This window comes from Natator depressus, chromosome 14 (assembly GCF_965152275.1).
Source record: "Natator depressus isolate rNatDep1 chromosome 14, rNatDep2.hap1, whole genome shotgun sequence".
Lineage (NCBI taxonomy): Eukaryota > Metazoa > Chordata > Testudines > Cheloniidae > Natator > Natator depressus.
Window position 1 is genome coordinate 24,727,847 of NC_134247.1, and position 26,301 is coordinate 24,754,147.

Here is a 26,301-nt window from a genome sequence, read left to right on the forward strand (position 1 = left end):
AGGTTTCCATGTTTTTGACTTACCTGTGGGCTTTTGTCACCTGCCCCCATTGAACCTAGTTTGAAGCCCTCCTCACTAAGCTAACCAGTCTGTATCTGTTACTGGGTCAGCACCCAAACTCTTGCTAGCGCCCCCTTTCTCTGGCCGACAATGCCTGTATACACAGTTCTTTTTCACAGGGTGGCACCCACCTCTCATGGATGGTCCCCTTTTTCTTGGTTGGGTGTGAGCCTATTTTTGTTTTTTGGTCATACATCGAGTGCCGTGCCCCCCAGCCAATGTTCTTTTGGCAGATCTTCAGCAGCTCAGCCCTCCAGCCGAGCTGCACACACTGTCCCTCATTCAGGGGTATACAGTCCAAGTTCTTATCATGGCCCTGGTATGGGTCCATAGCTCTAAGGCTTCTCCCAGAGGCACTCCCTTCTTCAGCCAACCAGCCAGGGCCCATCTCAGTACCCGCAGATGGTGGTTTTTCAGCTGGCCTCCCTGGGCTCAATTCTCAACCAGACCAGTGGGGCACATCTTGGCACCCTTGCTGGCCTTGCCAGGCCCTGTGCTCAGTCCCCCTGGGCTTCAGCCAGCCCACATTGACCTGTCCGTGGTCCTGCTGCTCTTCCCGCCAGCCAGGCAACGGGTCTTCAGCAGCCTTCCCTGGGCTTCAGTCCTGTCTGCAGGGAGCTGTCCATGGTCCTGCTGCTCTTCCTTCCTTCCTTCCTTCCTTCCTTCCAGCCAGCCAGCCAGCCATTCGGTCTTCGCTCCTCAAACGCCGAGCTCTGCTGCTTGTCTTATATATGGCCTTTCTGGCTCCTGATTGGTCTCTCCAGCAGCGTCTTTTATTGGCTACTCCTCTGCAGCCCCTGTAAGCTGCCTGGAGGACGTCTCACTACTTTTATTCTGGGGCGGGGTAAGGCAGGGCCATGAGGCCTCCAGCAGGGGGCCTCTGGACCTAGTCAATCCTCCCACAGTATCCAAATATGCTCTTCCCCTTCCTCGATAGATGGACCCCTTATCTGCTTAGCAGTCTTCTTCCCGGAACAGCATCCCATGGTCAAGGAAGCCAAAGCTCTCCTGGCGACACCATCCTTGCAGCCAGGCATTCACCTCCCAGATGCATCTGTCTCTGTCTGGGCCCCTACTCTAACATCCTGACAAACACAGAGCAAAACCTTAGTGCAAAAGGCCCACAGCTGCTATACCCCCAAACCCCTGATTGGCCAGACAGACAGCATTCTCACAGGTTACCTGAACTATACGAAGACCTCAACAAGAAGTGGAAGCTGTCTGAGAAACACGCTGTTCCCACTGGTTGCTGCCTAGACCATCTTGTCTTGCTGCCTTGCCTGACTTGACTTTTCACCTTGCCTCCCTAATCCACTGACTCAGCCCCTTGGATTGGATCTTCCAGCTACTGACCCCTGCGAGAACTCTGAGTGTTGCTCCGACCCTGAACTCCTCTGATACCAACTGGCCTCCTAGTTAACAGACTATCTGCAGACACTTGACTACTGCTCTGGACTGCCCTCTGGCCCACCTTGGCCACCAGGCATTACAGTTTGCTCAGATGAGTTTGGTCTCCTTCTAGGCATGGAATCCACAGATATGGCATCACAGGTGCCCCAGGGTACGCTGAGCCTCCAGGAGTAGAACACTTGCCTACAGGTGGAAAACCAAGCCTTACAGGCCACAATGGATCAGTTTGGGGTGGAAAACTGCACTCTGAGGGAACAGATCACAGAACTACAAGTGGGAAGGTCTTTTGAGGCCCCACGGCCTACACTGACCTTCAGGACCCAAACCCACGGTACTGTTAACAGAACTCTGTGATGGATATGGCTTGGAATGAGCCAGCCCAGCTACACCAATTTCATCTTGGTCTCATTGAGGAAATAAAAGACGAGCTTGCCTGCATGGAGCCTCCTGCGGATCAAGATGCATTTAATGAGCTGTGCCTCCGAAGCAACACCTGATTTAGTGAGCAGTGACATGAGAGGAAATGGATTCCATCCCACATCCAGGCACTGCCCACATCCCTTGTAAAGGCTCCCTCCCCCACGCAGGTGAATACAACATAGGCCTGACTGGACCCTTCCAAACAGGAATGCCAACAGCATGTGAACTTATATTTTTATTGTGCTGGCACCAGCCACGTGGTGTCTGTCTGTCCTAACAAGTCCCCGAACTGCATGATTCTGGGAAATGACCATGCCCAGCCTTGTTAAGGGGGTCAAGCCTGGGCAACACTGGGAAAACTCCACAAAGCTTCCTCCAGCAACCTATTCCAGGTGCCTGGCCTGACATCTTGAAAATATCCCACACCTACCACTGTAAAATGCCAGCTCCGGGATTCTGGACAGGTACGTCCCACCAACAAGGCCCTGACTGACTTTCAGGCTGGCAATAACTTCATGGGCGCTACCATGCCTCACATACTTGGCCTACCAATACAGCCTAAGACTGCTCCTGATTTAGTTGAGATGGATGATGGATCCATCACTGGATCACTGCTTGCCTCTAGCCCCATCAGTCAAGAAACTACAGTTTTGGAGGTCATAGCTGGGGAGCACCAGCAGCTCCTTCAGTTTAACCTGATCTGGTCCCCACCCTTCCCTTGGATACTCAAGAATCCCATGGTTGGCAAAACATGACCCTCATATCTCTTGGCGTCAGAACACTGTGGCGTTTCATTCCGAGTTTTGCTGAGACAACTACCTCCTGACTTTCAAGCTTGAACCACTGGAACCTCAGGCTGGACTCCTTGCTCAGGCTTTGGAATCAGGGGGAGATGCTCAGGCAACAGAGTGGGCTTCCTTGCTCTTAGGGTCAGCCATCACACTCCCCTCAAAATACCAAGAGTTTTCAGATGTATTCACAAACAAAATGCAGACACGCTACCCCCACACCAGGAATCCAACTGCCTGCAGCCTGACGCCAAGATTCCATTCAGCCGAATATATTCCATGTCAGAACCCAAATTAGCTGGCCTTAAGGGCTACATCCATAAGAATCTGGAGAAAGGTTTTTCCTGTGTTCTATGTCCCCAGCCAAGGCCCCTGTCCACTTTTTGAAGAAGAAAGATGGCTCCTTAAGACAACGTGTGGACTACCATACCGTAAATAAAATCACCATATGGAATCAATACCCTCTACCCTGATCCCAGAGCTCTTGGGCCAGGTAGGAGCAGCCTGTGTATTCACCAAGGTAGATATCAGAGAGGCTTGCAATCTTGTCAGAATCTGCTCAGTATGGCCCCTTTAAATACCTGGTGATGCATTTCAGACTTATTAACATACCCGTGATCTTTCAGCATCTACTCAATGATGTCTTACGAGATATACAGCACCACTAAAGCTGGTACCTCACCCACCTCATCTCTCTAATGTCCTGGGACCAACACAGCTACAACAACGCTACATACAATCTCCTAGATGACAGTAGTACTTTGTCCAAGAGATCCTAGACTTCCATATATGAAGAGGGAAGATATGTTACCTGTTGAGTGGGAAAGGTACAGGCCACAGGTGCAGTTCTGGGAACAAAACCATTATGTGCACACTCCTGAAAAGATTGGAGCCTTCCACATGGATAAGTCCAGTCCTTTGGAACCCCCAAGGTCACCCCAAGGGATGGGGGTGATGTGAGGATCCCAGTATTGAACCCAGGCTTGCTGTGTCTCTAGATGGCCTCCATGCCACAGCAGCACATTGAGACACTGCCTCTCATCGACAGCCTTAGTGCTAAAGGCTTACAGCTCCACAGCAGCCACACTCCAGGCCCCCGCTTGGCTGCACAGACATCATTCACATTAGATATATGGATATATACAGACCCCAACAGGAAGAGGAAGCTGTCTGAGCTACCGGCTGTTGCCTAGACCGCCTTGCCTGGCTGCCTCACCTGACCTCACATTCCTAACTCTCTGACCTGGCCCCTTGGATTGGATCTTCTGCCTAGTGACCCCTGTGAGAACTCTGAAAATTGCACTGGACACATCTGATACTAATTGACCGCCCGGCTACCGGACCACCCATGCACACCTGACCACTGCTCTGGACTGCCCCTTAGCCTGCCTCAGCCACTGGGCTTTACAGTGTTCTATCAAAGATATTCCAAAAAATACCATTACATATTTAGAATGGAGTAAATGAAACGGATTTAATTAAGACTATGATATTCTGTCATTAATATTTTGAACATACAATGTAGCCAATGAGCTGTTAGCCTTTTATATCTGACCCACTTGATCAAAAGACCCTGGCGATGTTCAAAGAACACAATGTGCATTATATATATGCAGCAGTTTGTGTCAAAATGAATCTTTGCGAAGAATGGATAATATAAGTGACTAAAAAGTACTCAGAGGGAGAAGCAAAAGAGAGTCTTCAGTTCCTTTGTCAAGAAAGCAGTTTTCTTAAATGCAAAATATATGATTCAGTATTTTATCTCATAAGCCACATGCACAATCTTATCATCTGCATTTTGCAAAATTATAAATATGGAGTTAATATGCTACTTTGTCTACTGCTGTTCTCCTCAAAAGCTGAATTCAGTATTTAGAGCTTATTATTTGACATCACATTTATTAAACTATGTCCTTTCAGTTCCTTTTTCATATCTACATAATGAAAATTCTTCCTTTTCAGAAAGAGATGATGGGAGTGATTGAGATGAAAAAGTAATCCTAGTCGGCCAGGTGTATTCTTACTTATTATAATACGTTTTACTTATCCTATGGGATGCATTTGCATTCAGTAAGGAATAGAGGCTGCAGAAAATATCACAAAAGAAATCAGACCTGGAAAATGGGCATCTACATAAAGAAGACCAAAAATGCCTGGGTAGAGTCATCAGGCACAGGATCGCATAGGGGGAGAAAGGGTTAAAAGAGGAGGGGTCCGAGTCAAACGACATTTATTGCAGCCCTAGCAGAGGGTGGTGGTGGCAGAGAGTCCATCAGGGGATGACAAAGACAGGGAGAGGGAAGAATTGAGATGGGAGCAAAACGGGTGTTGTGGCAGCTGGAGCATGAGCTAATTCAACACCTTCACCCAGGAAGACCAAGGCAGCACTTAAAGCTGTCCCCTCCCACCACCAGAAAACCTGAGGAGCAGCAGCAGTGGACACAGCACAGGTGGGATTTCTCCACCTTGGGCACACAGAGGCCAATTTCCACGACCCTGCCCCAGTCTGAGCGTATGTCTACACTGCAATTAGAGACATGAGTGCAGCACGCGTAGGCATACCTGAGCTAGCTTTGATCTGCTAGCTCAAACAACAGTAACAGTGAAGCTGCCACAGCACAGGCTAGCCCTAGAGTACATACCCAGAGTCCTGGCTGGCTCGTACCCTACTGCTGCCTGTGCTGTGGTGGCTTCATTGCTATTGTTACTCAAGTTAGCTGGAACAAAATTAGCTGAGATATGCACATACTGCAATCACATCTCTTACTACAGTATATACATACCCTGAGTGGCTCTGGTCTGCGACCTACAATCAAGTTATTCTAAAAGGAGCTGATTTGGATCCACTGCACCATGAAAATGAAGGACATTTATACATTTTTATCTTAAGCCACAGAATAATCTGAATTGTAAGAAGCCATATTAACAGTGCATCAGAGGTTTCCTATGATTTGGCTGTTGTGGAGAAATACTAATCTCTCTCTAATTCAGTTGAAGAACAAAAGAATGGCCATACTGGGTCAGACCAAAGGTCCATCTAGCCCAGTATCCTGTCTTCCGACAGTGGCCAATGCCAGGTGCCCCAGAGGGAATGAACAGAACAAATAATCAGGTGATCCATCCCCTGTCGCTCATTCCCAGCTTCTGGCAAACAGAGGCTAGGGACACCATCCCTGCCCATCCTGGCTAATAGCCATTGATGGACCTACTCTCCATGAACTTATCTAGTTCTTTTTTGAACCCTGTTATAGCTAGCTTCTTTCCACCACAAGGCTGATTTTGCCCCATTCCCCCTTATTTCACCCAAGTCAGACAGATCCACCTATTATTTCAAAAGGATGTTTTATGCAGAAAGATTAGCATTGCCTCTTAACTCCTTCTTAATAAAGTTTCTTGCCTGATGATTCGTATTTAAAGCTAACTACAGAGCCATGCAAACATAAAGATATTTTCTAATAAACTCTGCACTACAGATTCCAATCCCCTTTCTTCTTGATCCAGGCCCAGACTGGGCTTCAGGGCCTGTGACCATTTGGACTATGACTGAAGCACTTTTACTACCAGGTCTGATGCCTGAGAACTTCATCATCAGCCGGGTCCTGCAAAACACACTAACAGTTGCTAAGGGCAATCTGGAGTCTGATCTGCATTTTTTTGTCATTGAACTCCTTTACTGTTATAACACTCTTTTTGTTCATCATTGTGATCTTTTTTTAGTTTAAGTTGTAATCTGGCCACTAAAGATAATTATCTGAGCCAACATCTGCTCCTCTGCTGGCTCTGACATCCCTCAAAGAAGGTGCCATCTCTGAGATACACACATCGTCTATTTGGTTGACAGTCACATCATCTGGTGATTTCCATGTGGGCTTCTGAATCCTCTTGTTCTGGAACAGACTGTCGCCTATGTTTGTGCCACAGAGATTCAAGAGCCATTCGCCATTATCAGTTCAGATGTCTTCCACTGCTGTACCCATAACTTCTTCCCAGATACTGGAGCTGTTGCACACCTATCATCAACTTGATGTCTTATTTAGGCACATAAGTCAATATTTGCTGTATCTGCTTGTAGAATGTGTCCTTTTCAATGTCACCTGCTGCATTTGTTTGCAGCTTGACTATTGTTATTCTGTTGTTAACTGGCTTCCAAAACAGCAGGGTCTTCAATGTGATGTTATCCTGCATAATTCCTACACTTCTTTCATGCATTCCTCCTCCTGAGTATAAGAACATAGCATCATCTGACACCATCTTGCCACTCCCTACCCATCTTGTCTCACCAACACCAAGTATATTCAGATGGTATTTTTTTCATTTCTCATGTAAACTGTGCCAGGTTACATATTAAAGTATGTACGTTGCATATGCCTGCTCTTGTTACGATTTACTTATCAGGATTCAATGTCTCAAGATCTTAGCATCCATTTGGCTTTTGCTGAGATCTGTCATTCTTAGGTTATGAGCTCCCTCTGCATCTACAGTCCTCAAGTTTTGGTTTAACTTAACTGAACAGTTTCTGTTGCAGGAAGGTTTTACCTACATGAAAGAAGTGGAAGTGGGAAGAAAAGTGGGAGGAAAAAGTGGAAGAAGACAGTAGTTGAGACAGCAGAGAAGGAAGTGGGCCACTAAAGAGGGTGGAAGAAAGATGCATGGATTACATCTGGAAAATAGATAGCAACTGAGGAGCTTCTAGCTCTGAAAGAAAAAAAGGAACAGTGCAAGACACAGGCAGAACTCTTACAGGTGGATGCAAGATACAGAGAAAATGACAAAGAGATAAAGAAGAGATATAGGCAAGATAGAAATGCCTGGGCTCAGGAGAAGGCTGCAGAGGCAGAAGAAGCAGCACAGAGAAGAGACTTCAAAAAACTCTATAGAATAATGAAGGACCATTAAGAAAGAACCAGACTAATGCAGATGATGCCCATCAGGCAATCTCATGGACAAATGTTGAAAATGCATGAAGAACAAGTCAGAACATGGAAAAAACATTTCCATTCTATATTAAACTGTCCAGAGCCAATGATCATGGACAGATTTGAGAGAAATGCCAATGCTAAGTTAGAAATAGAAGAGGAACCAATAACACCTGATTAAATTAAAGCAGCCATGTAACCCTCTTCCCCCTCAGGGTGACAGCACCCTCTTCCAGCAGCATCAAGAAGTTGGCACGGAAATTCATTGGGTGGAGTCTTGACCTGCAATTGTGCAAGTTGGCCTAATAGCAGTTCAGGTCTCTCACAGGAGGATTTGGCACACCTCCAGTCAGCATCGGCCTCCCGGTCTCGCCCCCTGGGCGTGGGCTAAGCACTTAACCAGTCTATAGCCCTCAGCCTCCAGGCCAGGGCAAACAGCAACAGTCTATGGTTAAGGCCTTCTGGCCTAAGGTGAGTGCACAGCCAGTGCCACGTGTGGGGGCAGGAATCAGGGGTATGGAGACCCGGGTCCACCCTACTCCACTGGGTCCCAGACCAGGGCCATAGAAGTGATGGGCAATCCTGCCACAGGGTCAGCATGGAATCGTGTGGCTGCTGATTCATGTCTTGGCAGCACAACTGGACCAATGTCTTGCTTCCCTAGGCTATTTCCTACCAGCTGCTGCTGGCACTGCTCTGTCACCACTAAGACTTGGCTCTTAGTCTCACAGACAGGCGGCCCTTCCTCCAGTCTCTCCCCAGAGTCTTCTGCCTCCTGAGCCAATGGTTTGCCTGTTCTCTCCACTGTCGATCGTGGGTTCAGCTAAGGGTTCAGCTCCCTAGGAATGACATCTGCCTCCTTCCCTAGTCCATCCCCAACTGAGTGCAGGGCCCTGCTCTTATATTTCCTGCCCTGCCTCTGCACTTCCTGTGAGGGAGATGGGATGGGGTTAGTTGTGCCCACCAAGAGGAGTTAACCACCTCCATACTGGAGGGTGGCTACTCTGCCTCACTACAAGCCATCAAAGGCCTCAAACAGGAGAAAGCTCCTGGGGTTGACAGAATTCAAGTAGAACATGTTCATCAAGAATGGAAAGATGGTATCATTAAGGCATTGCCCAAAAAAGGGTGATTTTACTCAGTGCAGGAACTGGACAAGTATTGCAATGTTATCAGTCCCAGGCAAAGTATTCACTACTGTTATGCTGAACAGCATGAAGAAGTTAGTGAATGAAACATTATGAGAAGAACAGGCTGGGTTCTATCCAGGTAGATCATGTTGTGAACAGATATTCACTCTGAAAGATCATCAAAAATCCATCCTAACCAACTTTAAAGGAAGTGTTCAACCGTGTCTACACAGAGACCTTGTGTAATATGGCTAGAAACTATGGGACTCCAGATACATTGACCAAGGTAATAAGGAGTTTATATGATGGAAGTACATGAGCACTAAGATCAGATACAGGCCTTACTGAGTGGTTTTTTATCTGTGCATTAGCTGGCAACAAAAGACATAATGGACAGGGTAAAACGTGTTAGCCAAAATGAGTTACATGACCTTGACTTTGCCAATGACATTGCTTTACTAAATATGACATGGAATGGAATGATTGCCTTTACATCAGAGGTAGAAAAGGAAGCAACAAAAATTGGATTGAAAGTAAATGCAGAGAAAACCAAGATTATGTAGGTAGGAAAGTGGACAACAGATGCAAAGTTGTACATGGACAGAAAAGAAATCAAACAGGTGGACGAGTTCTGCTACCAGGGGAATGTGATGACATTGGAAGGTGACTCTGATAAAGATATTCGTATGGGATTAGGAGAAGAAACACCATTTTTGGAAGGATGAACAACATCTGGTCAGAGCTCTCCACACCAAATTAAAGTTCCACCATATGGAAGATGGGAGACATGCTAAGCAAGCATTGAATTGGGTACCAAAGCGAGGAAAGAGAGAGCAAGGAAGGCCAAAGAGGAACTGGCAGAAGACAGTAACAGAAGGTACTGAATGAACTGGCATTGCCTGGGAAGGAGTACAACAACTAGTGAGCAACCATAAGTAATGGAGGAACTGGACGTCTCAGTGTATTAGCGGCACAGGTCTTTTGTATTAACGGCCCAATGTATTCGCGGCACTTTCCTTCTCACGCATCTTTGAGAAGGAAAGTGCTCAGAGGGATACTTGAGAAGGAAAGTGCTCAGTTTGACTCTTGGATCCCAGGCTAAGTGTGAAATGTGCAATTAGAAAAAAAACCAAACATGTTTTTATTATAAACTAAGCTAACTTGCTCTAGAATCAATGAGACACAATGACCACTGACCCTCCTGGTGCTATTTTTACATCTCTTTTCCAAGTAGAATTGTGAACAGTAGGTTTTGGCTGTGTGAAGTACCTGGGGAACAGATGGGCAATTAGACTACATTTTGAATGGTGTCTGATGGGCTGGGAGTACATCAAATCTGCGTGAAGTGATCTTGATCTCTGGCCTCCAAGAAGTGGCGTAGATGAGTTTGGAAAGGACTCTCATTCAGCCCTCCTCCATTGAAATACAGCCTCAGTGATGGGAGGGAAGAAAAATGGGGATGATCCTCTGCAAAGTACCCCAAAGACAGAGTCAAGTAGGAGTCTGTTTAATTTAATGTTGCCGTGAGGAACCTGAGTATTACAGTGCACAGGGCTGTGCATAGCCCTAGACTGCTGCCATTTTGTACAGTGCCAGTTGGCTCAATGGTTAAAGAGGGCAACAGGGATCCAAGCTTCCTGAGTTCTGTCCATGGGTCTGTGAAACCTTGGACGAGTTCACAGGGAGCTGTGAAGATGAAATCACGATTGTCTGAGATCACTGGATGGAATGAGCTATAGAACTGTACAGCATGATTAGTATGCATGCATTAGTAATAAAGTAATGATAATAGTTAATTCTGACATGGCTGTTTGTACACCAAGTCCCCCAACATGTTAATAAGGTTTTCTTCAAAGTCACTATGCCCGCCCAAAATGGGCCTCAAATATTAACGTCAGATATCCTTTGGCACAACTATCTTAGCCTGAAACCTCTGGCAACTGCAGCATTTAGCATAGTAACTTTTCAATGTTCCCATAAAAAAATTAAATAGAAGCCTAAATTCTATTTAGAATTTGAAATATGAATCTGAAATATACTTTATTCAAGCTTTATTGAAGAAACAATTTATTACAGCATTAATCTTCCTGATAAAAGGAAAGGAAAGTTTAGCCTGCTAATAAGCTGTATGGAAGCCATGACTAATTAACCTAATTATAGCAGACTGTGACAAAATGGTTGTACGAGAACTGTTCCTCAAGTAACCACAATTGCCAAAACCTCAAAAGCTAATAAATCAACACACAGTAATGGAACATAAACACTAATAAAGTCTACATCGTGCATATAATTTGTAGTAGAATCAATACTGTAAACAATGATCACAGAGGACAATCTAATGGCTATTTAGTAGTATTTGGTAACAAAGAGTTCATGAGCTGAACAAAGATTCTTTTACTGAGATATTTACACAATGCAACATTCTGTTACAAAAGGGTGAATTTGCTATGCTCAGAAACACGTGTTTTTATTGTGCACTAACCTGAAATAGTCATTGAATTTGTTTTTAAAAGGTCAAAAATAAAATGCTGCCATCTCAACATGTAAAACACCTCACTGAACTATGGAAGAACAGACGACTTGTGTTTATTTTTAAAAAAATCATTCATTATTATGCAACATCTCTGCAAGAATGAGCAGGGCTAGTTTGGCCTCAAAGTTCCAACAACATTTTACATGGCACTGCCAGTTAAAACTTAGAGCAGTGAGGACAACATTGACAACTTTGAAACAGTTCAGTGCATGTGTAAAATGGAGCAGATTTCAGCTACCTGCATCTTTAATATAGAGGTACAGCCTGTGGAGATGACAGGTCTCAGCCTGTGGCCAAGTTCACGCTGAGACCTGAAGTCCCTGGGTGCCCATCTTCTGCATTAACAATGAGGGGGATGGGGTGCATTAGCTGCCCTGGTTCATGAGCCCATGGTCCCTTTGCATCTTGAAGCTTTGATCCAATGGTTTCCCAAAAATGAAAAATGGGGGGAGGGGGGTTAATCAAGATGGTAGCAGGGCTCTCTGTTTTTTAACCACAGTCTAGTTTGAGTCTGTCCTGGTTCATAAGAATGTTTGATCTCAGAAGCAGTGGTTCCCACACTACATTGTACCACCTCACCCCAGCACAGAAATTAGGGGTCATTAATAGACAAGATATCAGGTCCAGAACCCACTGCAGCGCAGAAAGCTCAGTGGCCATGCTCCAGAATGCTTTAAACTAACACCTGCATGGGCATCAGGAGAGATGTGTCATAAAGTTCCACAAACAAACACCTTCATCACATTCCTAGATCACAGCAGTTACCAGAGATTGGTCATCAGCAGCAATACAACTACAGATATGGCTCCCGATTCAGCAAGATACTTAACCATATGTATAACTGTAAACAGAGGAGTCACCCACTGACATCAGTGGACTAGTCATATGCTTGAAGTTAGGCATATGTTTAAGCACTCTGCTGAATCAGGAAGTACATTCCATGCTGGTTGGCTGGCAAGCAGTCAGGCAGTCCAGAAGGGTCACTCCTTCACCCTCCCTCCCCCCACTGTGGCAGCTCTTAGACCGTTCCATTATGTCCATGTGCACAAGCCTTGCTAAGGTCATATCAGCTGGTATTGTCGGGGCTACAGCCTCCTGCAGTAGTGTCTGCACCACAGCCTCAGATACTTGTCTCAGCCTTAAATTGCCCATATCATCTTGACCATGCATAGCACCTGGGCACCAAAGGTCCCAAAGTGCTTTGCAAACTGTAACCACTCAGCATCTGCTGAGAGGTTACAGAGGGGGAAGCTGATGCATGGAGAGGGAAAGTGACTTGCCCAAGGTCATGCAGGGAGCCAGTGGCAGAGTGAGGAATAGAACCCATTGCTCTCACCACCAGAGAAAACTACTTTCCTAAAGCAACACTTTGTGCTAGCTCTAGACTGTGGCTGGTGTTCCATCTATTGACTGCTAGAGGGATTGATCCAAAGCCTACTGAATTAACAAGAAGACTCCCATTTACTTCACTGGACTTTGATTCAGAGATATCGATACGAGATATTGATGACATTTATTTTAAGTTAAACAGTTACCTTGATGCCACCCCATGAGTGATTAGACAGGAACTCCACTGGACTCGTGACTCCTGGCTGTGCTGGATATCGAAGCAGGAAGTCCAGCTCCACCATGTTAATTTCATTATTCATCAGAAGTATCTGCAATGTCCAACAAATGATGTACCTTAGCACTGCTATACGGATTCCTGGAGTGCAGCAGAACAGATTAGAACATTCATTGTAAGAGTCATCACATGCCAGAATGTGTGACTAAAATGTATAAACTGCCACAAGCCAAATGGGGCTGGCAAAATATGCATCACAGAGGCGTGGAGTAGAAAACTGAGGAGCTGGAACAAACACATGGAGTCTTCTGACCCAACAGCGCTAAGGTTCTAAAACAGGACTTGCATGGGGCTGTGGACCAGGTCCAAAGGGGCAACAGAGAGCAGCTGGGAATCCCTCGTGGCACGGAGGAAGCCTTAGGGATGTGGTTGGTTCTCCATCATTTGCAGTCTACGTCAAGACTGGGATCTTTCGCAAAGATATTTTATAGATCAAATAGAAGTTATGGGCTTGATGCAAAAATTGCAAGGCAAGGTTCTATGGTCTGTGCTATGCAGGAGGTTAAACAGTTACATACATAAACACAATGATTCCTTCTAGCCTTAAAATGCATGACCTTAGGGACAATGAGGTACAGTGAGCAGCTGTTACATAAACAAAACAACTACATGCAAGCATCCTTATTCCACTAAAGAAATTAAAGCATTTGCCCTTCTTTTTTCCAAGAGCTAATACATTTGGTATACAGGAATCATCTTAAACTAAATCCAGAACTTTATCAATGTACAGTCAGTAAACTGGCATCCAACCCAAATCATCTCAAAGTGATTTGTTGGATTTTCACATGTTCCACTGAAAAGAATTTTCAGTTCCCCAAAATACCATGAAAACTTAAACCTGGGTTGGGGGTGTGTGTGTGTGTGTGGGTGAGCACAAAATCACAAGAAAGGAATTGGCCAAAAATTTTGCACGATTTTTCACACAGATTATGTCACTGCAATGTGCCAGTTTTGGCCAGCTCTAACCATTTTGCCCACGTGGGATCACTTAGCGATATGAAAGAAACATTCAGAGTATGGTGAGAGCCTGTGGAATCTAAGCGAATAGTTCACATTTCCTGAGAGTGGGGTCTGCAGCAGCTGTGGGCTGGAGATGGTCATAGAATCATAGAATATCAGGGCTGGAAGGGACCTCAGGAGGACATTTAGTCCAACCCCCTGCTCAAAGCAGGACCAATCCCCATGTCTGCGACATGCACCCATTATTATTGTTCACATGTTGTCAGGGGATGATTGGTGACTTTATACAGTAACATCTCTCAAACTGTCACTCACTGCACATACTTTATAGCAATTTTACGGCATAACAGCAGTCAGTATTTATTTACTTATTTTCATTTCAATGTGTAGGCATAAAAAGGACTCGCACTCTGGGCTGTTGACATACGAACAAATCACTAAAAATACAGTCAAGTTAAGATGAAAACAGCAGCAGCAAACCAACTACCCTTTCTCCACATACAAGCCGCCTGTCCCTAAAGGCCACCTTCCCCATCAGTTCCTTGGGTTCCACAAGCAGGCACCACTGCTTAAACAGCAATTTGCAAACTTAATGCGAACCAAAGCATCTGTGATTGTTAGCAGTGAGAGAAGCACAAGGGGAAAGAACTTTCCCAGGCCACAAGTATTAGCTGCACATATGCTGAAGGGCAGGAATGGGGCTTGGGTTTTCTCCTGGAGGACAGCATGCAATGCCAATAACTTGACTTATCACACATATTATTCCATCTACATGAGGCTGCGCCTGTTCTTTACCTGGAAGGTCACTTGGGCGGTGTAGGTCAGTTTGTCACACTCAAACAGCCCCCGGGTGGTATACTGGAACACAGAGAAGGTGATGCTGTCGATCAGGTTTAGAATGCGCTCTTTGAGGCTCTCGTCTGGAGAGGCCCTCTCCACTGCCTTCTGAAACACGACACTGAACGCCTGGGTCAGGGAACAGGAGGAAGATCTTCGATGTTTTACAATTACTCTTTTAATGCCCTGAATATTGTATGTAACATTCCCACAGTTTCTTCTATTTCATATACAAAGCGAACAGCCAAGTGGTATGAACTGACAGCTCTAAACAGCTGTGTAATGGGATTGGACACTAGGACTTGGACCAGCTTTTTTCACACACACACACACACACACACACACACACACACACACTCTCTCTCTCTCTCTCTCTCTCTCTCTTTTCTACGGCAAAAACATTTACTTGTTGCTCTTTTGAGAAGTATTCAGCCATAAAACAATGACACTCTCCATGAAATTATGCTCATTTGGGTTCAAGAAGGTAGTACATAGGCAGGCTCACTGAATTAAAACAGAATGTCTAATGGAAATATTTCACATGATCTGTCATAGGGATTATAGAGCCCGTTTTGCAAACATTGAGCTGAAAGACACTGGAGTCCCCAGAGGAGAACACACCTTTACATTGCAACAAGACATGTGACGTGGGAGGTAACAAATTCCCTTACGTACAAACCACCCCCTCAACCCCATGACTTTTTTACTGCCTGGATTCAGCAGAAATGACAAGAGAAGACGGGTAGATGATACCCAATGATCTGGGAATTATATTAACCCAATAAGGTACCCTCCCCCCTTGAGGAGGAAGCTATTATGTAAAATATGAAACATTTCTGATGTAAATGGGAAAAGACTCAAAAGCCTTTGGAGCACGCTGGAGAAAACACATTTGCAAATTACCAAATGCTACTGAAGAAAACCCCAACCACAGCTTGGTTAAAAACGAGAAGACTCCATAGAGTGGAAACTAGCTAATCTGAAATAACCAGGCCAGTACATATTAATAACACTAAACAAGCCAGATATGGCTGTGCAGATAGAGTTATTTTTAGGATTTTATAGGCCCAAGCAAAGAGAAAACAATACAGTTGTAAATTAGACTAATATTGATACATATTTTATTGCTCAATTATTTGTAGAATGTATTTTTCCTATGTAAATTTCTTGTTAGAACATGTGCAGAGACCCATGTAAATCTTATGTACTCCAATTTATAACGGGCTTTGTAGCTAAAGTTATAACATCATTTGTGAAGTATTTTGCAATCATCTCTGCACATCTCTACAAGATAAATTATAATGAGAAATTATGAAGTATTAGTTAAAAACATTTTAGGAATCATTTTCTAGGTATTTATACACACTATTAATGTTACTGAAAAAACTCCCATAGTACAGATGAAGTGAATGAAGGGTGAAACCTCAGATGTTTCTGTACCTGCTATGTGTGGAATGGATCTACTAAAATGTGTTCTTGTAAGGAAGATACTCTGCACATTTCCCTGACAAAATAATCTCAGCATGTGTGACAGGGTCGGGCTGGATGGCTACAGGAGAGTAATAGAAGGCAGGTATATTAGCCCCAGGTTAAGTAGGTCCCTTTTCCCTGGGTAAGGTAACAGGGAAGGTTCCAGAATAATCAGGAACCTTCTGGAGACAATTAAGACAGACAGGCTGATTAGAACACCTGCATCCAATCAAGAAGCTGCTAGAATCAATTAAGGCAGGCTAATCAGGGCACCTGGGTTTAAAAAGGAGCTCACTTCAGTTTGTGGTGCGCATGTAAGGAGCTGGGAGCAAGAGGCGCTACTAGCTGAGAGTGAGAACGTGCATAGTGTTGGAGGACTGAAGAGTACAAGCATTATCAGACACCAGGAGGAAGGTCCTGTGGTGAGGATAAGGAAGGTGTTGGGACGAGGCCATGGGGAAGTAGCCCAGGGAGTTGTAGCTGTCGCATAGCTGTTTCAGGAGGCACTCTAGACAGCTGCATTCCACAGGGTCCTGGGCTGGAACCCAGAGTAGAGGGCAGGCCCGGGTTCCCCCCAAACCTCCCAACTCCTGGTCAGACACAGGAGGAGTTGACCTGGACTGTGGGTTCACGAAAACGGCCAAACTGAGGGCTGCCGTGAAACTCCAAGGCGAGCAAATCCCCCAATAAGCACAAGACCCACCAAGGTAGAGGAGGAACTTTGTCACACATGTGAACCAGTCCCATATATTGCAGGAGAAAACCTCCTCAAGGCTCTAAGGGGTTTTTCAAGCTCACTTAGCAGGGTTTACAAACTGTTTGGAAGAAGTCCTAGACCAGGAGGCAGACTCCCCTTCACCCTCACAAAGCTGGACTCCATCAATCAACATCTCCTGTCCTTTGTGAGCGTGTAGCATTGTTATATTTACACTGGAACTAGCTTGTCATCTGAAAGACCTATGCAGTAATTGCGCCGAAGCTGCCATGGCCCAAATGTGTGTCCTCCTCTGATGGACTTCTTTGCAGGAAAAGACCCAGAAGAGCCTCTGGGCACCATCTGACTGGCCATGAAGACGACTCTGGAGGGTTATTTTGTCAAAGCAAAATTTTTAATTATTATTATTATTATTTGAATTGCAGTAGCAGCTAGGAGCCCCAGTCAAAACCTAGGGCCCCATTGTGCTAGGTGCTGCACAACCACAGCATACAACAATAATCCATACCCCAAGGAGCTTACTGACCAAGTATACATCCTGAAAGTCAACCTCTTTCCCCACCAGTCAAGGCAGGGGGAACTGGCTGGTGAAACAATGTCCAGACTTGAAACCAAGAAACAATTAACTATGAATTTACAGCTAGCCACACATTTTAACATATACCAAAAGACTAACTCTCCTACTCTAAATCCCAGTGTAGAGCAAATACTGGATTCTGTGTCCACTCAGGCTGGCAAAAGAAGGGAACTTAAGGATAGAAAAAAAAGATGAGTTCAACAAATTGGCAGCTGGCCTGGAGGGCTGTGATCTGAAGCTGACATTTTGATTCTCAGACGAGGGGTTTAGGCTGTACAGAATTGGGAGGTTCTCTTTTTATGTCTGTATGCTGTCCCTTTTGTGACTGTGATTTCTGGTTATTGCCATCAGAGGAGTGAAGTTCTGGAACAGCCTTCCAAGGGGAGCCGGGGGGAGGAGGGGGCAAAAAACCTATCTGGCTTCAAGACTGAGCTTGGTAAATTTATGGAGGAGATGGTACGATGAGTTTGCCTACAATGGCATGTAGCTGATCTGCGACTGCTAGCAGCAAATAACTCCAAGGGCCAGAGATGGGACACTAGATGGGGGAGGCCTCTGAGTTACTACAGAGAATTCTTTCCCATGTGTCTGGCTCATGGGTCTTGCCCACAGGCCCAGGGTCTAACAGATGGCCACATTTGTGATCGGGAAAGAATTTTCCCAAGTCAGATTAGCAGAGCTAGCTTGGGGGTTTTCGCCTTCCTCTGAAGCATGGGGAATGGGTCACTAGTGTAAATGGTGGATTCTCTATACTCTGAAGTCTTTAAATCAAGATTTGAGGACTTCAGTAACTCAGCCAGAGGTTAGGGGTCTATTACAGGAGTGGGTGGGTGAGGTTCTGTGGCCTGCAATGTGAGGGTTGCACCCCCCCCTTACCCCTGTCTGTGCCCCCCGCCCCCCCCCCCCGGTGTCTGGTCGGGCATGGGGCTGCGGCTCCATGGCGGGGGGGGGGAGCAGACATGGACACATTGCACAGCTTTTATCTGGGTCTCTAAAAGCTCCTCAGGGTTATTACTGATTTGGTGTAGCCAGGTTAATCATGGATGACTGTGTGGCCACTGCCAGCCAATGGCCAGCCAATGTCCCCTCCAAGTCATCATAGAATATCAGGGTTGGAAGGGACCTCAGGAGGTCATCTAGTCCAACCCCCTGCTCAAAGCAGGACCAATCCCCAACTAAATCATCCCAGCCAGGGCTTTGTCAAGCCTGACCTTAAAAACTTCTAAGGAAGGAGATTCCACCACCTCCCTAGGTAACGCATTCCAGTGTTTCACCACCCTCCTAGTGAAAAAGTTTTTCCTAATATCCAACCTCAACCTCCCCCACTGCAACTTGAGACCATTACTCCTCGTTCTGTCATCTGCTACCACTGAGAACAGTCTAGAGCCATCCTCTTTGGAACCTCCTTTCAGGTAGTTGAAAGCAGCTATCAAATCCCCCCTCATTCTTCTCTTCCGCAGAAGAAAGAATCCCAGTTCCCTCAGCCTCTCCTCATAAGTCATGTGTTCAGGTCCCCTAATCATTTTTGTTGCCCTCCGCTGGACGTTTTCCAATTTTTCCACATCGTTCTTGTAGTGTGGGGCCCAAAATTGGACATAGTACTCCAGATGAGGTCTCACCAGTGTCGAATAGAGGGGAACGATCACGTCCCTCGATCTGCTGGCAATGCCCCTACTTATACATCCCAAAATGCTGTTGGCCTTCTTGGCAACAAGGGCACACTGTTGACTCATATCCAGCTTCTCCTCCACTGTAACCCCTAGGTCCTATTCTGCAGAACTGCTGCCGAGCCATTTGGTCCCTAGTCTGTAGCGGTGCATGGGATTCTTCCGTCCTAAGTGCAGGACTCTGCACTCGTCCTTGTTGAACCTCATCAGATTTCTTTTGGCCCAATCCTCTAATTTGTCCAGGGCCCTCTGTATCCCATCCCTACCCTCCAGCGTATCTACCTCTCCGCCCACTTTAGTGTCATCTGCAAACTTGCTGAGGGCGCAATCCACGCCATCCTCCAGATCATTAATGAAGATATTGAACAAAACTGGCCCCAGGACCGACCCTTGGGGCAATCCACTTGATACCGGCTGCCAACTAGACATGGAGCCATTGATCACTACCCGTTGAGCCTGACAATCTAGCCAGCTTTCTACCCACCTTATAGTGCATTCATCCAGCCCATACTTCTTTAACTTGCTGGCAAGAATACTGTGGGAGACCGTGTCAAAAGCTTTGCTAAAGTCAAGGAACAACACGTCCACTGCTTTCCCCTAATCCACAGAGCCAGTTATCTCGTCATAGAAGGCAATTAGATTAGTCAGGCATGACTTGCCCTTGGTGAATCCATGCTGACTGTTCCTGATCACTTTCCTCTCCTCTAAGTCTAATCAAGACCTCAAGTCCAGTCTTCAGGGCTCAGTGTGTGGAGACTTTATCTCTGAGGTGGGCTATATGACCAAAAATGCCAGCTGGCTGTGACAGCTGATGACTTGAATCTTATTGAGACCAGTTCTCAATAATACATTCCAATCACTGATAAAATCATACCATCTTGTGCCCTGTAGTAACCGCTGGCAGTGCATATGAAATGCCTCAAGCAACCTGATGTCTTGTTTAAGGAAGACAGATCATGCCCTGCAAACATAATGCTGACTCCTAGGGATGCCACCCTTCAATCTTTAATTGAACTATCGCCACCTAACACAACACACTACTGCACTGCACAGGCATGACTCACATAGTTGGGAGGGGGTAGCTTGTCTCTTTCAGCCATGTAGACTGTGCACTGTTTGTAGGAGAGACCATCTTGCAGATGACACAAAAATTGGGAAAATGGTAAATAATGAAGGGGACAGGTCACTGTTTCAGAGCGATTTGTATCACTTGGCAAACTGGGTGCAAGCAAGCAATATGTAAACGTATACACCTGGGAACAAAGGATGTAGGCCATATTTACAGGCCATACTTACAGTAGTGACTATGAAGGTGATTTGGGGGTCGTGGTGGATGATCGCTGAACATGAGCTCCCAGTGGCCAAAAAAGCTAATATAATCCTGGGATATGTAAATAGGGGAATATTGAGTAGTAGTAGAGAGGTTATTTTGTCTCTGTATTTGGCACTGCTACAACCACTGCTGGAATACTGTGTCCACTTCTGGTGCCCACAATTCAAGAAGGATGTTGATAAATAGAAGAGGGTTCAGAGAAGAGCCACGAGAATGATTAAAGGGTTAGAAAACGTCTTATAGTGACACAGACTCAAGGAACTCAATCTATTTCACTTAACAAAAAAATGATAGAAGTGATTTCATTACAGTATCTACATAGGGAAGAAATATTTAATAATGGGCTCTTCTATCTAGCAGAGAAAGGCATAACACAATTCTGTGGCTGGAACTTGAAGCTAGACAAATTCAGATTGGAAATAAGATGTAATTTTTTTAATAGCGAGAGTAATTAACCATTGGAACAATTTACCAAGGGCTGCGATGGATTCTCCATCACTGACAATTTTTAAATCAAGATTGGACATTTTTCTAAAGGATCTGCTTTAGGAATTATTTTGGGGATAATTCTCTGGCCTGTGATCTATAGGAGATCAGATTAAATGATCATAATGGTCTCTTCTGACCTTTGAATCTATGAGTATTTCTGTTGTGTTTGTAAAGCACCTAGCACAATGGGATTTGCGGGGAGGAATAGCTCAGTGGTTTGAGCATTGGCCTGCTAAACCCAGGGTTGTGAGTTCAATCCCTGAGGGGGCCATTTAGGGATCTGGGGCAAAAATTGGGGATTGGTCCTGCTTTGAGCAGCGGGTTGGACTAGATGACCTCCTGAGGTCCCTTCCAACCCTGCTATTCTATGATCCTGGTACAGGACTGGGACTCTGAGGTGCTACTGAAACAATAAAACCATGAAGTGCCTTTAGAAAGCCATAAATAACAGCAACCTCCATGAAAACCAAGTAATAAAAGGGATTAGGTAATATCTACTTTTATAGTGGGAATTAAAATACCCTCTGCTCCACCTAGCCCAAGAAAACAGATTCCATTCCACCTTAGTATGTTAATGAGGTAACTAAACTGTCCAGCAGAACTCTGGGGAGCTGGGAGAGCTCTTGTCACTCACAAGGGCAGTACCTTCAAAGAGAACTGGTACATGGGGTGAATGGCGTTGAGGTCATTCATGATGAAGTATAGCAGAGAGGCCCGTGCTGCCGCAGGCCGGTAGTGCTCCCTTGCCTCGTTAATCTTTGTTTCTGTCACCTTGGACTCCTGGACCTGTGAGGAAATTAAAGACCAAAACAATCACGAAACTATTTTAATTGTGCGACTCTCTCTCACCTCAGAAAAGATGGGGATGGGGAGAGCAGAGCTCTTCTGCTGCCCCTGTGAGAGGTTAACGCCTACCACAAAACTGGGTGACCAAAGACAGGACAAAAGCCCCTCTGATCATGGCTACACAGCAATTCTCTGTACTGCCAAGCAGTGAGAATTGGCTGCTGTGATTTCACACAGACTGCAGAGTGAGAACTTGAGTTGTTTAGCCATTCAAATATTCCCCCTCTGAGCCACGCAGGTTTGTTTTCTGGGTGGTAAGCAGTGACAGTTAGATGTGGACAGTGCTTATACTAGGAACAGCTGGCCTTGGCTAATTTCTTTGGGTTGTGTTCTGTGAGGCAGGTTTTGGTACATGTTTGTGTCGGCTCCTCCCCTGCCTGTCTCTTTCTGGAATTGAAAAGTGCTGTCACAAAGCGGCTGGGAAAACCCAAGATCTGCCAGCTGCAGGTAAGCACTCTGCTGTATTTCATTTGACGATGCCCAATTACCTGCTTCCACTGGACCCCTCTGAGGTTCCCCACAATACACCCTACTCCTGACAAGCCTTAATCATTTTTGTCATCAGCTAATTTTTCCTCACTAATCGCCCCCCACATGTGGGACATTAATAAATGTAGGGTACCAAACAATTCTAGGCCTAGCTAGCACTGCTTCCAGGGTGACTCCGATATTAACTCCACTCCAAGCTGAGAACTGATCATTTACTTCTATTCTTTGATTTGCTTCTCAAAGAATTCAATCCAGGACAAGACCATATCTCTTGCCCGTGTGGCTACCAAGCTGTCTTCACAGCCTGTTGTGAGGAACTTTAGGAAAACTCTTTTGGAAGTCTATTAAACCCACCTGTTCTCTACACCCCCTTGTTCTAGTTAACTCTTTCACAGCACTTTGATGGGTTGAAGATGCATGACTGAGCCTTACAGAAGCTATTTTAGTTTGCCCTCCTCATCATACATGTATCTAAGGATTTTCTTGACTAATTCATTCACATTTCCTCTTATTCAAATAAGGCTCATCCATCTGTAGTATCCAGGATCAGCCTTAGCACCACATTTAAAGGTGCGTACAAACTGATATGGTTACTTGGTACAAAGCAGAGGTCGTAATGTGGTCTATTTTAATAAATGAAGATGTGAGCCAGTGAAGGGTTTTCCTGGGGAGTGGGGGGCCCTGACTGGCAAGGAGAACGGATTAATGCTACAGACAAAATGTTGAGGCCTGATCAATACAGGCTGCATGTGCAGGGTTCTGACAAGCAAGGTGCCGGGAGGCAAAACACTCCCATACTGTCTTGCACAGCTGGCTTAATGACTCATTTATTTTTCTTCACCTTTACCCTGCCAGTTTTAAGCTGCAGCTAGATTACAGATTGACAATAGAGAGCTGCAGCATGAGGGTCTGTGCAAGCAGCTTGCTGCAGAAAAGATGACAGAGAAGTTGCTAAATGTCACTTTTACCCTCAAGCTGCAGGACTTTTATTGCAGTTCCACCTTTACCTGACAGCAGATGCATGACTCAGAGGGAATTCGTAGCATACAAAAGAGGGAATCCATGAACTGCTATGAGAACTCCCATGATGGTGTTTGCATTTCAAGATACATGGAATTTAATATGAATAAGGGCCACAAGTGTATGGGGGTCAGGTACAAAAATAAATCTTTCCATTGTTAAGAATTAAAGTGAGAGACAAAGTTTGATTTACAGATTTGTAGAAACTTTAGGCCTTGTCAGCACAAGTAAGTTGCACCAGTTTAACTGAAATCAGTTTTTAAACCAGTGCAAGCCCCCATGTGGACACTCTGATTTTGGTTGAACAGCAGCTGATTTTGGTTTAGCAATTCCTAATCAACTCCAGCTAACCCAACATAAGCCATTCTGCCAACCCACAGCTCCCACACTATAGCCAGTAGGAGCTCGGGGACCCAGTGGGGGCAAGGCTACCAGAAACGGGGACTTTTAATGTCCCAGGAGGATGTACGATTTCCTGGGACAGTTACCTAGAAAAAGGGACGATCCCAGGAAAATCCGGAGAGGTGGCAGCCCTGCCTGCTGCTCCCATCCATCCTCCTCCAAACTAGGCTGGACAACTGTCAGTCACGCAACCACCTAAGGCCATGTCTAAGAAATGCCCACTAACGAGCAGCCTTCTTCTCTCTGGCTGCTGTGCAAGGAGGCATCTCCTGTGTGTGGAGTCTCTTCTACTGCTGCTTCTGGTTGGGGAAGGTAGCAAACACAGGCATATCTCTGAGACCAGTGTATCAACTTTATAAATGTTACCGGCATCTATGGGTGCCAGAGGTTGTATTCTAGCTCCATGGGGGAGGGTCACCAAGCTTCCCTCCAGGAGCTACAGCCAGTGGGAGGTGATTACTGCACAGCCTAGGACAGGTAAACAACTCCAAAGAACACTCCCCCAACCAGGGATTTTTACATATACTGGGTCAGGTCAGTTTCCAAAGGTCCAAAGAACAAAGAAAGGCTTTTGGCATAAGAAAGGCTTTTGGTCTGGCTCTTGTTCATGATCTGAATACTGGCATGAGCCTTTGTCCAAGAGGGCAAGCTCTGCTGGAAGGGTCTGAAGGACCTTGCCATCTACCTGACCCCTATGTGGAAGATGGGGGATCTCTGGTAAGCACAGCATGCATTTAGACCTTTTACTGTTTTATCTATTTACTCTGTAAATAAATGTACTGTGCTCTGTGAAGGCTGCCTGGTCACTGGTACTCCACTATTATGGAACCTGCAAGTGCTGAGCTACATCAGATGTGCTGGGATAACCACAGGGAATGGCAGGGGAACTGGAAACCTAAATCCCCAGTCTGGAGGGAGACAGTTGTGGGGCTCTGCCTGTTGGCTAGTTCTACACTTATTGCGGTGTGTAGAATACTTACTGCAGTGTGTAGAATTATACCCAGCTAGCTGGGGCATAACCAGTCGTGCAGTTGGTGGGGCATGGCTCAGGCAAGTAGAACAGAGAACCCTATGCACCTGAACTCCGGAGTATATACCTTACACTGGCTTTCTACATGCCCAGGCAGTGTCTTCCACATCTACCCTGCTATTTTTAGCAGCGTAGTGTCCTGCTGCTGGAGCCTTTCAATGCAGCAAGTAGCTTCACATGGTGGTGAAAAGTGTGGGCATGGCCTGTGTGGTCTACACACCACCATAAGTGTAAACATAGCCATAGAGAAGGCGATAGCTGGTGGCATGAGACCTAAGGGGGCATCTCTGCAGCAGAACATAGAGGGGTCCAAAACTCTGAGAGGTGGCATGGAAATTAACCTGGCAGCTCTTGTGTTGCAAGATCCATTGCCAGATAGCAAAGGGCTCTTACGCCTCGCGTTCCGCTAGCACTGTCTTTCCAGAGTGAGCATGGAGTTGACCTGCAGCATGTTACCCAGGAGTCCTGCCAGTAAAGCAACTCAAAGGCCACATAAACCGGATCCCAAGTGAGGTCTAATTCCAACATTCACCACCCCCAAAACAGGATGGGTGGAATTTGATTGTCCTTGTTTTAGAAGCTAAAACTGCTGGAAACCTGCATTTCGAAGGGAAAAGAGAAATGCTGAAAGAACATTGCATTCTCTCCACTGGAGCCTGATTCGGCCCCACAGCAAAGGCTAGTTCCCATCCCCAGTGGTTTGCAAGGAAGGTGCAGCCACATGAAACATTGCAAAGCTGAGGACGGAGGTACATAAAGTATTTCAATGGGTGTAAGCAAATGAGAAGGCAAACCATCCACAAAACAGAGTCAGAGGGAAATACACTGCTGGCTTTGGCTTTCCCAGACACCATCAATCAATGGCTCAGTCTTAAGGCTATGAGGACACTTGTTTCTAGAATTCACACAGCCTTGCTAAGATGTCCCCTGTGTTCTCCTTTGTGACTGAGTCAGGCCTGTAGGAGTTCAAACAAAATATCTTTGTCAAGCAGAATAAATATGATTTCACATTCAGAGCTGTTAGAAACTGCCTAAGAGTGGATGGGAAACTGTTAGCCTCTCAGCGAGGGGGGGGGGTCCCGTGCTGAGAAATGAGAGCTGTTGTTCATGCTTGAACCCCAGGCAAAATGATAGGGAAGGGATGGCTTATGCCTCACAGATACCGGGAAAATGTACAAACAGTAAGACAAGCTGTGTAAATAATAATGGTGACAGTGCAGACCGGTTTAAAAACCAAATTTACACCCAGGGGAACTGCATGGGAACTAAATATCTGAGTTTCTGCAGTCTGAATCTGGATCACATAAACACCAATGGATTCCAGCTTGCACCTGAGCTAAAATTCTGGCTTAATTGAGGAAGTGTAATGTCTTCAGAATTAATCGAATAAGTAAGTAAATAAATAAATAAAGGCCACAGTATTAAGCTGCAGCAGTGTAACCCATCTTGATACAGTGTTTAAGTTTTATTGTTTTACATCAGGCACTGCTGTTTTCTCTTCTTCCTAAATAGGCAATTTAACATACACACGCTCTTAAGAATTGAACTGCTCAGAGCCAGCCAGATTAGAGAGCACAGGAATTTA

At 45.5% G+C, this 26,301-nt stretch overlaps 1 protein-coding gene across 1 annotated transcript in view; it reads right to left on the minus strand.

The window, feature by feature from the left end:
- Positions 1 to 26,301, minus strand: part of DNAH9 (dynein axonemal heavy chain 9) — a 397,352-nt gene that overhangs the window by 93,277 nt on the left and 277,774 nt on the right. Inside the window, exons 57-59 of the mRNA XM_074971509.1 lie at positions 21,575 to 21,715; positions 14,637 to 14,807; positions 12,793 to 12,915 (exon numbers count right to left, since the gene is read on the minus strand). Of these exons, the coding sequence (XP_074827610.1) occupies positions 12,793 to 12,915; positions 14,637 to 14,807; positions 21,575 to 21,715 (435 nt within the window). The remainder of the gene's footprint in view (positions 1 to 12,792; positions 12,916 to 14,636; positions 14,808 to 21,574; positions 21,716 to 26,301) is intronic.